A 15107-nucleotide genomic window follows, 5' to 3' on the forward strand; every position below is an offset into this window, starting at 1 on the left:
GGTCCACTGCGTCGCCGTGAGCCTAAGGCCTCACCGATAAATATGCGTCGCCGTGAGCCTAAGGCCTCACCGATAAATATGCGTCGCCGTCCCCCCTCGCTTTCCACAGTTGTTTACAGCTCGACGAAGCATCGCACGCGACCGTAGAAGACAAGCGCGACGCAATTCTTCTTCTTCTTCTTCTTCTTCTTCTTATCAATTTCGAGCATGGCGTTCGATTCTGGCTTCTGTGGAAGCTCTTTTGGCGTCTTCTTCCCGGCGCACGGGGAAGAATTGGCTTGAGGCACTCTCTATCGGCGCTCGCTGCCACGCACTGGCCTTGTGATTTCTGCAGCGGCTGCCGCTTGCGCATGTAGTTCCGTTGTTTTGGGGAGGAGTGGCGTTGGCTTCTCGCATCGGCAGCCTTTTCCGCACCGCTTTTGGTGGGTTTCCGGTGGCGGAGAAGAGAACTCAGGCGATGAGTAATAGCAGAGTCCGGACGACGTCGCACGCCGTCCAAGTCCCCGCGAGGCGAATTAAAGTAGGTTGGTCGGCTCCTATTGATCGATGTGCTCCGGATTTGCGATTTCTAGGCGGGATTTTTGAAATTTTCTACAATTTGTCGATGATTTCATCTTCCAAAACCAAATCGGAAATTAGATCAGCTTTCCAAATGGGCTTTTCCTTTTCCTTCGAAAAGTCCGCCCCTTTAGGGCGACGGAATCGTCTCGGCTATGAATTCGAGATGGGTATCTTTGATTCTTCTGCAATTGTAACATTTTCTTTATTTCGATCGAGTCTGAGCCTCTGGAATCCATCTGAAGTATTGTAACAATCTTCTTTTTCTTTGAGAAGGAAACGAACAAGGAGAACAAAATCGAGATTCAGGCGAACAAGTCGATCGGCACAAAAGAAGGATTCAACAGACGCCAATCCAGAAGCGCAAAAAAGATTGCCTTGGAACAAGATGTAATTAAGAGTTCTTAATCACACACTTGCGATCTCATTGTTGAATCTTCCCCACACATCATCGCATTTGCAGGTCGATAAGCTGAAGAAGAAGCTCAGACAGGAAGAGAATGTTCACAGAGCTTTGGAGAGAGCTTTCACCAGACCCTTGGGTGCTCTTCCTCGACTCCCTCCATATCTCCCTTCTCAAGTAACTCCTCTCCATTCATTCTGTTACCTTTTACTTGCTCCAGAAGAATGATTGTTTTACTTTGCCTCTACCTGAAGACACTAGAGCTTCTGGCTGAAGTAGCTGTGTTGGAAGAAGAAGTGGTTCGACTCGAAGAACAGGTAGTGAATTTTCGACAAGGGCTGTATCAGGAAGCCATCTACATCTCGAACTCGAAGAAGATCAAAGGAAATGCATCTGATGGAAGCTTGAATGGACAATTGCAGAATGGTGAATCTTCAGTCTCAGCAAAAACTACTACTCATTCGAGACGATATTCTTTGGATTCTGAGCAACTTGAGTCACTTAAAGTTAAGAGGATGCCCAAGAAACTGAGTGCTTCTTTGGACTTCTCTGAGAATCAACAAGGGAAAGAGAATCGATGGGTCTCTAACTTCAGTAAATATGCTAATTATACTTCAGTTGTTAGTCCTGCCAGAATGTGTGATGCCTCAGATGAAGTGTGGTTGGACAAATCTAGCAGCCCAAACAAATTATCTGAGGATATCTTGAAGTGTCTGATGAACATTCTCTTGCGAATTGTCTCCTCCAAGAGTACTCCAGATGACATGGAAACATCTTCTTCAAGTTCAGGTTCTTATGAGAATTTCATAGAGATGGACTCCCGAGATCCTTACGGTGTATGTGCTCGGTTTGGCAAGCGAGAAATCGGTCCGTATAAGGATTTTCGATCAGTTGAAGTGAGCTCAAACTGTCAAAAGCTTATTATGGCATCATCGACTACTTTCAAGCACAGGCTAAAGTGAGTATCAGATTCTTCATCTGGTTCAACTGTTTAATTTCTACGAGATATGTAAGAACTTTTCTGTTTAACTTCAGGCCTTTACTCAGAAAGCTTGAATCAGTTGACATGTCGAAACTTACACACTGGCAGAAGCTTGCTTTCTGGATCAACATATATAATTCATGCATGATGAATGTAAGTTGATTAGGGAGTTTCTGATAACAGTAATCTGCTCAATGTTAGCTATGACTTCTGTGATCCAAATGTGTCTTTGCAAGAGCATCTTTCTCTTCTTTTCTTGACATTCTATGGCTAGAGGGAGTTCTTGATCAACCTTTCTTGGTTATCGAATTAACCATAGGCATTTCTGGAGCAAGGAATAGGTACAAGCCCTGAGATGGTTGTTGCATTGATGCCAAAAGTATGATCTTCACTTCCTTTCTTTACCTTTTCCCTGTTTATGAAATAAACTTTTGCTTTTATTTCAGGCAGTGATAAATGTGGGAGGTCATTTGCTCAGTGCAATGACAATAGAACATTTCATATTGAGGTTGCCTTATCACATAAAAGATGTAAGTCTTTCTATTCTTTAACTTCCAGGAACTTGATTGCGAATCAATCGATAAGTAACTCACTCATTTGTGTAGGCAAAGGTCTCGATGAAAGGACCAAAAACTGAGAGCACAATCATACGAGGTGTCTTTGGATTGGAGTGGCCAGAACCACTAGTTACATTTGCTCTCTCGTGCGGAAGTCGGTCCTCGCCTGCTGTAAGTTTGCTGAACATGATCAACTTACAATAGATTGCTTAATCCTGCAAGAATTAAAACACTTCGTTCAGAAAAGTTTAGCCCTCCGGCCGATTCGGGTTACATTGTCCATCATGTTTATGTAGGTGAGAGTGTACACAGCTGCGCGAGTTGAAAAGGAGTTAGAGATAGCGAAAAGGGATTACTTGCAAGCAGCAGTTGGCATATCCAAACCAAATAAGTTAGCAATTCCTAAGCTGCTTCACTGGTACCTGCCTGATTTTGCTAAGGATCTCGGGTCATTAATGGACTGGGTATGTTTACAACTACCAGGGAAGTTGAGGACCGAAGCAGTCGAATGCCTCGAGACGAGCCGAGTAAGTGCCAGTCGACAGGCAATACAGATTCTGCCTTATGAATTCAGATTCAGGTACCTTTTGGCCCCATAGCTATAAAGTGGTCCATCAAATTGCTGGAACTCTCTGTATGTACACATCATTGTAAGAAAGAAAAACCACAAGAGAAGTGTTTACCTTTTTCAGTTTCTATCGTTTCCTCGCCACTGACTTTCCTTTGTTCATTTCGTATTGAAAAATATAATCAGAAGTATATAACAACAAAGTTGCTGTTCCATTGACTGCTTAAATGCTGAAAAACAGAAATTCTTCTTAACATGTAACAATCATGGTTGAATATTTTCGATTCATTCTAGTCGATGCAAAAGTGTATCGCATGCTCATATGGTATAGTCTTAATTAGACTGTTTGGTTAAGGAAAGTAAATCTAGATTAGCTTTCTCTTCATGACCTGTTCCTTTACGACAATGTCCATGGCCGAGACTCGCGGATGTTCAGTGTGAGCTAATGAGGTTTTGCGAGGTGTGATATAGGGTGTCCCAATGCTACAGCTTGGGTCTAGTGAGGTAGAAATCAATATGCTTAAAACATCATAGTGTACTAAACTTTGCATCCATAGCGAGTTACATACCCCCTTGAAGTATTCTAGCATAGTATCGCCATGATAAAGGAAGTTACAAATGAAGTAGAACAAGGTCGACCTTGTGCTAGTAAGACAAGGAATTCAGTGTCTTCTAATGTTGTTTATCAAGAAGGTTTTTGGTTGACACTACTGATCGGCAAGCTGCAAAATGTATCGAGTGCAAGGACATGGTGAAGACGTCAATCAATTACCCTCCACGAGAAATGCCATCACCACTGATAGCCGACCAAAAGTTCATATTTTGTTGTCTGCTTGTCAAAAGAAAGTCGAGTGCACTTGCATTTGGAAATGTGGCCTTCAAACATGCTCCGAATAGAAGCAACTCTGTAGACTGCCAATCTCTTGCTCACACCATCAGTCGTTTGGTGCTCTATGAGATCGGTGAAGAAAAAAGAACAGTTTTTATCAGAAATCAAAGGAGAACAAATGTTCACCTCTGATCCATAGACTATGACAGAATAGAGACAATTTAGGTCATATTTTGAAGCAAACAAAAAAAAAAAAAAAACTGCTAGCGAAATACAGTACTAGTTAGAACTACAAATGTGGTTGAGGAAAGACATCAAAGCGGCATTTAGGGTCGGTTTACTTGAATGAAAAAAAAAGAGAGAATAAAAGATCGTAGGATCATACATGGAAGAGCTCCATTTATAAGCATCTTTTGTATCATTTTCCCCCCTTTCCTCTTGTATTGTGCATTCAAGTCGATATACTCTCTTGTCGTGGAAGCTCTACCATTCCGTGTTTGCCAAATTATTTGTGCAACAAATGATGCATCACTAGTGTATCTTTAAATAGCAATTGAAGATGGATTCGCCTGTAAAAATTTTATGAGAACTTGGATGCACAAAAATAAAAAATTGATGGAAAAAATAAAGATTTGAAGAATAATTCACATATTTTTTTAGTACAAATGTTGTGAAAAAGTGGAAGAGGACTGAATGATTGCATCATAGCACTTACATTATAAATACAAATTTAAATTTATAATAAAGTACATCCTCATATAATTAAACTTACGTTAAGCAAGATTAATTGACTTTTGGAGTTAGATATCCATATTCAAATCAAGATCTAAATACATTATAATTTTTTACCCACACACAAATAGATCTGAAACCAAAATAATCCAAACTTTTGGGGTCAGTTTGTTTTTTGCCACACCATATTTTCATTGGAACTGATTTTTTTTCTCACCTCTACTTATTAGAACATCATCAAGCATCTTGGAATAAACTATTGCCTTCATTTCAAAAGAAAAAAAATTGTACTTTGCAGTGAAAGTTATGAGTAGACCACTTTACCACTTATATGACAAACAAAAATGTGACATTAAACTTGACTAACCTTGAGCAACAATTGATACGATCATCTCGTGATAAGGATATTTGGGGATTCATTTCTGGTACTTCTGCATCCTTAATGACTTGATAAGTGAAGTCATTTGAGGACCATGTTTGGATCTTCTTCATCAGAGTCAAATTCCACCTGTTAAAAACAATGTCTATCAGCTCATCCAAGTAGGTAGAAATTGTTATTTTAAAAGTTCTGGATATGAGAAAAAAACAAGCTTGTGCTCTCAGATAAGAAGTAGGAACTCCACCGTGAACAAATGAGTCATGAACTCAGGTAAGGATCTGTAATCATCTTACACAGGTAAGGATCAAAATTATGTTCATCTTACCATCATGATCATAGGTCACCGTATTATCATCATAAACTCGTTTTTGTCCCAACTATTCATAGCCAGCTACAAGTCTTATCCCTTCCTTGAACTCTATATAAAAGATATTATTAGTGATATTTAAATTATCTAAAATAATTTTTATTACATCAACAGATTTTTTTCTCTCCTTTTTATCCCTCACACTTTTCAATCTAAAAGAATTTTAAATATTCAGTATATTTTAACTTATTCTTATTGGTAACTCCACGAATATACATATATTAGCATTCTTGTCTCTATTGCATTAACCTTTTCATTGTTGTTTTCTAATAGCCTACCACTTCGATCCACAACCTTCATGAGTTGCAGCACAGCCTTATAAACTTTCTTATTCATTCTATTAATTATATCTTTAATCAATATCTCCATTCTATTGACTAATGAATCCAAAATATCTTCAACTCTTACTGAGATTTCAAGTACATCCATTTTAACTACTCGTTCAATTCTTTTATATTTCATAAATTTTTGTTCTGTTTATCACAAGATTGTTAGTTTCTAAAGTTTTTATCCAACACGACTCTTTTCTTTCTAATCATGGCTAAGCGGCTTCATCTATCAAGCAGGAGAATCCACAAGCAACAAAGAAGCGTACAGAGTTATAATTAAACCAGATTTGTTCAGAAATATTTCTGAGACAGGAAGGAACTCACATTTTCATCTTTGTACCATTTTCCATGACAATCACGCTTCCAACCAGCGGCAGTAAACTTCAGTTCTTTCTCCCGACGCTCACATAGTTCTGAATTCCAATCAGCAAGTATCTTATTCGCCGTTCCAGTAAGCAAGTTTTGTTCATCGCAGACGTTAGACTCACAAGGAATATTCCTGGGTAGCACACTGATACCGTCGGCAGTGCAAGGATAGTTTGAATCACCAACAGAAGATGATGCTGTTATATTAGAACAATGCGCAGCATTTGAATTGTCCACTTTTTTGCATTGAGATTCTGAAATCGCCTTCATTGTCTTCTGGATCAGCGGCTTGTTAGGGAACATTACATTTTTGGTTTGCTGTCTTGAACCACCAGAATTTGACAGGCCAGTAGAATCAGCTGATAGAGCTATTCTCTTATTTAATTCATCCCGTTTAGATAATTCACTTCCCCTCGCCTTTGATTCTGCAGCAATGTGCCGAGATCCCTTGTTATGCATCTGTTACACCACCCAAGACATTTATGATGAAGAGTCAAAAACATAATAAAACAATCATGCCACTAAATTTCAAGCACAACAAACAAATGCATCATCATCATAATTAAGCCATATTTGTTCCAACTATTTAGGGTTGATTACGTGGATATTATCCTTCCTTTGAGCACTACGCAAGAGTACAACAAACAAATGCATAAAGTACAATATTTGTTGAACTTCCTTGGTCAGAGTAGATAAGGACTGCTGGAACATGGCTATTGGTTTAGTAAGGATAAAGAAATTTGATCCGGGAGACACTAAAATTACTTTTGAGTGATGAAGAATAAACACATAAAACACATCTTTGAGAATTACCAATAAGAAAAGCACTGTTTCTCTTGTCTCAAATCAAGCTTACCAGAACAGCAATTAAGATTGAATTTTGAACACCACATTAACCAGCAGGATAATTTTGAACAACACCCTGATGCTTCAGATGCAAAGCAGATTAACATGATTATTCCATTCACCAAAATACTTGCAATTCCTAAACACATTGACAGATGAAAATTGCATATTTTTTCAGTCTTTAATTGCCAAAATCATATGAAAAAAGTTTGGTTCTTTTCATAAAGAACAAGTTGGTTATACTGCCAACTTCTTCTTCTAACAACCAACTCCATCCCAACAAATCAATCGATAAAGCATCAGATTTTCTTTATCCAACCAAAAACAAATTGTGCTATCGGAGTTGTGTTGGGGTACGTCAAAAGGGGGGTTTTGGAGAAACTTACAGACAGCATGAGAGCGGTATCGAGGATGGGATTGTGAGGGCAGACGAGGCAGACGAATTTGCCGCTGGAGAGTTTCTTGAAAGAAGGAGACGATGCAGCATCACCGGACGAGGAGGAGGAGGAGAGCATGAGATCGTCGACTCTTCTCTTCCGGTGATGCGCCTCCCTTGCCCAACTATCCCCTCCAAACGTGCTCATCCTCGGCGACTGCTGCCGCTGCGATGATTGCCCTCGAACAACAAGAAACCGAATCCAACAACTCAAAACCGCCCTCTACCTCGGATCAAAACGAATCCAAAGCTATGCAATTCGACGAATGGTGGAACGACAACAAGATCGCGATCTTCTTTCCAATTTTCTCGGCTTCCGATCGCAGATCGACGGAACAAAGAGCAGGCGGCGGTGGATTCTTCATAAATCCCGAATGATCTGAACCGAATTTAAATATTAAATATAATTTTAAAAATCATCAAAATAAATGTTTTTATTATTTATTAATTAATTTTTGAATTATTAGATGGCCGTGATGGGCCTGGCATGTTATTGGGCCAAGCCATGCACGTGGGCCGAGATGATGCGATCCGATGGTTGACACGTATAAGCGGCAAAAATGGTGTTGCGTGTTTTAGCATCAACAGCTGATTGAAGAAGTAGTGGGAAACATGCCATTTCGGGAATCCGTCCGCCACTGCAGTCCTCAGAGTGTAGAGAGAGAGAGAGAGGGGAGAGCGCGCTCCTCTCTGCGTTCTCCGAAGCCACCAGAGAGAGAGAGAGAGAGAGAGGGCGACGACTTCGACGCAGTCCTCCGGTGGCGGATTGAGGGTATCGCCGTTCATCATCACTCTCTGAATGTTCTTCTTGATGCTGTTTGTCGCTACTGTTCTTTTTTGCTTTGTTCTCTTCTTTTTGGCTTGTGATCGTTCGTACTAGCACTTGAATGGAAGGTTAGGAGGGACTAGGTAGGGAGAGGAAAGCTCACAATTTTATAAATCTGTTGTGTCGCTTCTCCTTCTTCCCCTCGTATCTAACAAGGGAAGCCATTAAAGCAACTCGAAGAGATTAAACTTCAGCTTTAGATTTCAATTCCTAGGGCTAAATTGATATTGTAATCCTCTAACTGATTTAAATATGGATGCTGAAAACAGATCTCTAAGGATAATGGCAAGTGGAAATTCTCTAAGTCTGTGCTGTAAGCTGCAGAAATTCATGAATCTTTTTGAAAATCATTGGTTAATCTTCACGCTTTTGTTCACTGTCAGACTATTTTCCATATCACATGACAATCAAAAGATCTCTTTGCACTAACATTTTATCTGGTTTTTCCCTAAACTCTATGAACATAATGTACTTTGTCTTGTGAAGTCAGGATCTAAGTCTGCCAATCCATTAGTAGCACACATGATTCTGCATTGAGCACTCCTCTATCATCTGTCTCTTGGTCCTGAAAAGGTGACTTAGCAAATTCTTAAGGCCTGCTTATTTCATAAAGTTCTCTTAGAATGTGAGATTACCGGCATTTTGTCCTTCAATAATCTTCCATGCATGATGTTCCTCTTAGACTATTTATGAAAAAAATAGTCTGTTGTTAGCTATTTGTATCAGTTCTTTTTATCTCTTTGGTTAAAATCTAAAGATAGGATATGCAGTTAAATTGTCTAGCATCTTGAATTGCACTTAGATTCATCCTCCCCTACTTGGGTGAAGGTATAATGAGAGGGAAAGCTTTTAAAAGTACTGAAAGTTGTATGAGCAATGGTCCGGTAGCCTCTGGGGATCATCAAATTCAGCATGAATTTGTTCCAGGGAATATTGCATGGACAAAAATCAAGAACCAGATATGGTGGCCTGCTCAGGTATTTTTGCATATCAGGTTTAATATGAAATGAAGTTTTAATCCAGTTATTACTTATTAGTAGGTCCTGAATCACTGCTGAAACATGTGGAAACCCCTAAGATTTATTTCCTTATATTAATTACAGATATTGCAGCTTCTATGTTCTTAAATTTGATAAACCTTTGTTTTTGGTCAGGCCGAATAAAGTTTGACTTCTTGTAGCTCGGGTATTAATTCATTGTTGGGTCAATTATAGGTTAGTTACCTATGGGAACCAAGAAAACAATCTGGCATTGCTTACCTTTGTGTTTTTCTCTGGTGTATGTGTGCACACGTGTGTTCTTTCACATTGCTTAAGTGTGGTGCCTTTCCATTCAACACCTCACAACACCTATCTTGCCATCATATCACTGTAAATATTGCATTCAGTCATGTAGTAGTTTAAGATCAATTTTCGCGTTTTAGGTTTGGTTATGAAGTGGCAATGGCAGGACAAAATGCATATTTTAATAAAAACAGAAATAGGAAATGTTGAATTGGTAACTTGAAAGATAACCTTTTGCCAAGACATTTTCTAAATGGTAACCTGTTGCATGCCTCTGAGGTTTGCTTCTGGAAGAAATTTCAAAGAAGCTAGATCTTCTTGGTTGATTATTGTTTCCTAAGTGCATGAGTGTAGCTTCACAGGCATAACATTCTTTTTGTCATTGCACTTCTACTTTAAAGGTTGTCGATGAAAAAAGTGTTGGTTCCGGACCCAAAAGGAAATCAAAGGATGAAATCCTCGTTCGCTTGTATGGAAGTTATGAATAGTAAGTTTCTGGTTCTTTCTTGCTATCTCATTGATTTCGTGTATCATTGATTATTTATTCATTTGCACAGTTTGTATGTGGACCCTTTGAAATGCAATATGGCGTTTGACAAAGTGAGTTCAGCAATGACATTTGACTTTTTTCTTGTTGTGCTGATTGATTGCTTAGTTAGCATATTTACTGAAAAAAATGAACTTCCAGATTGTCAAGCAAGATAATCTTTCTTCAGAGGAAGTGTTCACAAGATCATTGGATATGGTAGAGGTCATTTGTGCATCCTTAATTTCTCGAATAATCTTTGAAAGAGATGAGTTCATTATTCTTTTCTGATGTGGCAGGAACTTTCTCAGATATCCTCAAGGGGCAAAACTAAGAAAACAGGTCGTCATTTTAGAGGTTAATCAAAATTTTCACTTTGTCTCATTTAAGTTAGGATGATAAACATGGCATTTTCTGTTTTCCTGTGAACTTGCTTTGGTGCTATAAACTTGTCCTATTAGGATAGATATTTACATGACAATATCCTCTGCAAGATAGGCCTATGTGGTTCTCCCAAGCCCTATATGAGTCAAATTGATCTAGTTATCACCTAGTTAAGATCACTACAACTTGTATCAGTATATGTTATACTTTCTGTATCTTATTTTTTGTTTTTCTTTTGGATATTGAGTGTGCTTAGAAGGATATTATAAAACTCGTAGTTATGAATGCGGCTTAATACTATACTACTTTCGTCTATTTTTGAATACATGCTTTGCAAAACACCAGACAGAGACAACTCAAAGCTAGAGGAGAAAGATGAACATATCAGCAAGACTGACACTGATGGTGCTTCTGGAGCCAAAAGCATAAAATTACATCCTTTAAGGCGTTCGATGCGGAATGCCGGTAAGGTAGGCGCAATAGGAAGGAACAAAGCAGAACACTCAAAGTACCTAAACTTAGGAACTTGTCAGTATGGAGATGTCATTGTGATAGATGAAGTGGAAACAAGACCTTCTGATGTTGAGGACATGAACCATCTTGATTCTGAGAAATTGAGGCAGATTGACTGGGAACAGGCACAGCCAAATTTTCTCAATGAAGCTTCATCTGGAAAACTAGTCAAAAATGGTGTTTTAGGAGATAAATGTTACTAAACCTGAAATTGTGAGGAAATACACTCTCAGAAAAAGGAATCATGGCGAAATTAAGGAAGAGAAACATGAGTTGCAACAACTACATTTGAAAGAAAAAGGAGTGAGTAGGAATCTCCTTCATAAAAGGACTAAGCAAAGTGGACCTCAAGAACAGAGTTTACAAGAGGATGGTAAAGAAGTGCATCAAAATGAAGCGATGAAGCATGTTAAACCTGGAAAGCAAGATGCAAGGAAGAGGATAGAATCTGGTGCTACCGGAGGCAAAACCACAAAGCAAAATGGTTTAAGAAAACAAAAGCATGAAGATGTTAAAGGCCCAAAATTGGAGAGCCCTATATATGTAGCAAAGCAAAATGGTTTACAAAAACAAAAGCATGAGGATGTTAAAGACCCAAAACTGGAGACCCCCACATCTGTGAGTATATTTTTGAGCAAATACCTAATATGGTCACAATTTGAAGTCTTCCTTCCATTCGTAGTACCAAAACATTCTTCACCATCAAGCTATTTATTTGGTGACTATCTTTTATGTCAAAATTGTGCCAAAATTGATCTAGATAATACTAGTACACTTAATATGAGGACAGATTGTCAAAAGTATGATATTGACAATTTTAAATCTAAACAATTTGATGAGCAATATTTTGTATCAAACTTATGCTAAAATTAATCCAGATGATAGCAATACAGAGTGTAGTGGTGAAATTTTTGCACAAATTTGATATAAGATAACATTCTTCGAGTGGTTTAGCTTAATTGCCAGGAAATTGTATTTTATGAACAATATTGTATATCAAAGTTGTGCCAGAATTAAACTTGATGGCTTAAGTTTATTGGTGAATTTTTGCACAGTTTTGATATAAAATACTCTTCTTCAAGTGGTTTGACTTGATTATCAGAAAAGGATGTTTTATGAACAATATCTTGTATTAAAATTGTGCTAAAATTAATCCAGATTAGCACAATTTTGATATAGAATGTCATTCTTCAAGTGGTTTGAAACAATGGCTGCAAGGGAAGCTAGATTTGAGTATGTTTCATACAGAAGCAATGTTTTGAAAACTGGGCAGGCTGGTTGAACCTGAAAAATCCAAGAACAGTCAGAAGCTTTCAGAGCACTAGTCCAGATTTCAAAATGCTAGCAATGTTTAAACTGGACCGGACGACCAGTTGAACTGCAAAAATCATCCCCGGCAAGGGTTTCAGAACATGGAATAGCTTCATTGATAGGGCCTGTTTTAGACATTTGCCCTATACTTTTACCATGTTCTTAAACTTCTCCACTTTTCAACTTCATATTGAGTTTTTTTTTTCCTTTCGACATTGCAGGCAAAGTTTTCTGAATCAGAAGCAGCACTGGATATTGTCAGTTCAAGAAAAACTAAAGTGATGCAGACTCTTGGACTCATTGCTCCACTTGGATCCCCATTCTGAGCAAATGGAAGTTTAATTTGCAGCCTGTTCTGTAGTTTTCCGATAATTTTGTGAACTAGCTTACTCTTTAGCTCCCCTTTTTTGTTACACTAAGTTTGCCTTCAGATTTTGTTGGACAGTTCATTGCAGGCAAAGTGTAGGGTCTGATGACCAGTATTTTGTTGTAAGCTTTTTGTGCTGGTCAACAATTGAAAGATACACACTGGTTTACTTGTCTCAATGGATGGTGTTCATATAAACTTTATCTTATTTTAATGTAAAGAAGAAAAATTCTGTTGATATTTGAGAAATAGGAGATCAACAAGAGGAGTAAAATAATTAACATCTTCTTGGCCTAGCTCACCTATACCTATCTCTTCTTGGCCTAGCTCTCTGTCTCTGTCCGTGTGTCTGCTATTCTCGCTTCTACCCCGACGTAATCTTCAGTTAACCTTTGGTTGTGTCGTCCTAAGCAGTTGCACTCGTTGGAGTCTCTCGCTGTTGCCAGTGGACATACTCTTTTCTACTAGCTGCTACGCTGACTTGTAGGCTATGACTATCAAAGCCTTCTTTCGTAACCCCTGGTCACCCTTCTTCTCTTGCCAGAAGCATGTCACACCTGGCACGTATGTCGCGCTGTATAAGATATTGAATTGGTAGCTGTATAAGATATTGAATTGGTAGCTGTATAAGATATTGAATTCTCCAGCGGCTCTTAGAATTGGATTCATTCCGAGTGTACCTAGCTATGAATATCTAATTGAGCCTTCGAGGCCTGAAATTAAGTTGCACCAGGTCCGTCAAGCCTAATTATACCGCTAGTTAGCTCCCCTAAGCATAATCTTCACTCTCCTTCACGGGCGAACATTTCGATGTCTGATCCCTTGGCTGTGCCCTTTCCCGGGTTGATGATGTCTGATCCCTTGGCTGTGCCCTTTCCCTGGTTGATGACTGAAAACGTGGGTCACCCGCAGCTACTGAAAGGTGTGTCACTACATTAAAGGTGGGTCACCCGCAGCTACTGAAAGGTGTGTCACTACATTACTAGAATCATAAAGCTTCTCACTTCATTCGCTCCTCTATACTTTACTTACCTATTTGCTCCTCTATACTTTACTTACCTTCACTGGTTTAACTTGACAGCTTCTCTTCTCTTCCCATTCCCTTTCTTGGACCAGCCTCTACTTCGTACCTCGCTATCATATCACTTGACAGCTTCTCTTCTCTTCTCTTGTCTTCCCATTCCCCCTTTCTTGGACCAGCCTCTACTGCTGACTCGCTCTCAGATCACTTGACAGCTTGTCTTCTCCTCGCATTGCCTTTCTTGGACCTGCCTCTCCTGGTGACTCGCTCTCATATGAGGATAGTTGATCATAGGCAGTACGGAAAAGACTCTCAAGTAGCGAAAGCTAACTTCCCTAGCTGGCCTAACTCAATCGCATTCCCTAGCTGGCCTAACTCAATCCCAATGAAATAGAAAAGATTATTCATACATAGCATAGTCGAAGCAAACCCACTTAAAATCTTTACTAAACTATGACCGTCCATCATATCATATTAGCAAATGAACGTATTCCTAAGCTTAATGCACGAAAACAATAAGAGATTAGCGCTCAAGGAGTACTGCATAACTCAATCCCAATGAAATAGAAAAGATTATTCAACAGCTGTCATAACTCAATCGCATTCCCTAGCTGTCATAACTCAATCGCATTCCCTTTTCTTGGACCTGCTAGCTGTCATAACTCAATTGCATTCCCTTTTCTTGGACCTGCCTCTACTTCACTCAATCGCTTTCTATCTTGGACCTGGCTCTCCTTGGTACCTCGCTTGGACCTGCCTCTCCTTGGTACCTCGCTTTCTATCTTGCACTTGGACCTGGCTCTCCTTGGTACCTCGCTTTGTATCTTGCACCTGGCTCTCCTTCGTACCTCGCTTTTTCTATTTGTAACTACCCTGTTCCTCCCCGCATAAGATTATCTCCATCTTTTTCTACTTCATGTGCAAAGGCGACAAACTTTTTCTGCAGCTTCTTCAGCGGTGGTTCACCTCTAGTGGTTGTTGTTCGAGTTAGAAGCCTATGTTTGATTATTGCATCATCCTCAAGTGGATGGAAAGCATAATGGGCAGCTGTCTGTTCGCCTCTTCCAGTGACCTTTCCTCGCTTTCGCTGACATCTGCCTTTAAATAGGGCACTGAGTATTTTCAGCAGATACAAGCAAGTGAAGTTGTTCTTAAACTTGAATCCTAAAATAATAATTAAAAAAAACAGTGCTGGGCTAATAATAGAGAACTCTGCAAAAATCTTATACGTCCGCTATGGGAAACGACATAGCTAGTTGAAATGAAGATAGTAATGCTGACAAGAACCTATGTAGAGAAATGCAATGCATATATGTGATTACAATGTTAAACAATAGGTTGAGAATGGGACTAAATAAATGAGTATCTTAAAATTTTATTGGGTCATCTGAAAAAATAAAGAAATTAAAAATGCAGAATGACAACAGTTATAAGCCTCAACAAATTTTCATTTGACATGAATTTTAGCACTCAAATGAGCTCCATGCAAGATTATATAGCTATTGTTATAGTGATTTGGTTCTA

The 15107-nt window shown here is 39.0% G+C and overlaps 2 protein-coding genes and 1 pseudogene across 3 annotated transcripts; 2 read left to right on the top strand and 1 right to left on the bottom strand.

The window, feature by feature from the left end:
- Positions 1-457: 457 nt before the first annotated feature.
- LOC141824326 (uncharacterized) lies at positions 458-3312 on the top strand. Its single transcript, XM_074711588.1, has 9 exons — positions 458-520; positions 835-948; positions 1022-1138; positions 1216-1919; positions 1997-2096; positions 2263-2322; positions 2390-2473; positions 2549-2671; positions 2797-3312. Exons 1-9 carry the CDS (start codon positions 458-460, stop codon positions 3097-3099), a joined length of 1668 nt encoding a protein of 555 aa, XP_074567689.1. The 3' UTR covers positions 3100-3312.
- On the bottom strand, positions 1889-7693 carry LOC141824324 (uncharacterized). 2 transcript variants are annotated; one of them, XM_074711587.1, is made up of 6 exons: positions 7303-7693; positions 6029-6529; positions 4997-5137; positions 4283-4466; positions 2537-2715; positions 1889-2355 (listed from the first exon to the last, which is right to left on the bottom strand). In XM_074711587.1, exons 1-3 carry the CDS (start codon positions 7498-7500, stop codon positions 5090-5092), a joined length of 747 nt encoding a protein of 248 aa, XP_074567688.1. In that variant the 5' UTR covers positions 7501-7693; the 3' UTR covers positions 1889-2355; positions 2537-2715; positions 4283-4466; positions 4997-5089. The 2 variants fall into 2 exon arrangements, with proteins under 2 accessions (XP_074567688.1, XP_074567687.1); XM_074711586.1 differs by lacking the exons at positions 1889-2355; positions 2537-2715 and having other exon boundaries at positions 3336-4466.
- Positions 7694-8698: 1005 nt separating this feature from the next.
- On the top strand, positions 8699-12732 carry LOC141825594 (uncharacterized; annotated as a pseudogene).
- The last annotated feature ends 2375 nt before the right edge of the window (positions 12733-15107 follow it).

The sequence above is a fragment of the Curcuma longa genome, chromosome 3 (genome assembly GCF_044706935.1).
Source record: "Curcuma longa cultivar G26 ecotype Majalengka, Jawa Barat chromosome 3, ITB_CL_G26_1.1, whole genome shotgun sequence".
Lineage (NCBI taxonomy): Eukaryota > Viridiplantae > Streptophyta > Magnoliopsida > Zingiberales > Zingiberaceae > Curcuma > Curcuma longa.

Excerpts from the sequence above, each read along its gene's own strand:
- LOC141824326 (XM_074711588.1), top strand. The coding sequence starts at position 458 with ATGAGTAATAGCAGAGTCCGGACGACGTCGCACGCCGTCCAAGTCCCC. Across the intron at positions 521-834 it reads TCCCCGCGAGGCGAATTAAA|GAAACGAACAAGGAGAACAA; the intron begins GTAGGTTGGTCG and ends TTCTTTGAGAAG. Across the intron at positions 1,920-1,996 it reads ACTTTCAAGCACAGGCTAAA|GCCTTTACTCAGAAAGCTTG; the intron begins GTGAGTATCAGA and ends GTTTAACTTCAG.
- LOC141824324 (XM_074711587.1), bottom strand. The coding sequence starts at position 7,500 with ATGAGCACGTTTGGAGGGGATAGTTGGGCAAGGGAGGCGCATCACCGG. Across the intron at positions 6,530-7,302 it reads ATACCGCTCTCATGCTGTCT|ATGCATAACAAGGGATCTCG; the intron begins GTAAGTTTCTCC and ends GTGGTGTAACAG. Across the intron at positions 5,138-6,028 it reads AATGGTACAAAGATGAAAAT|GTGGAATTTGACTCTGATGA; the intron begins GTGAGTTCCTTC and ends TGTTTTTAACAG.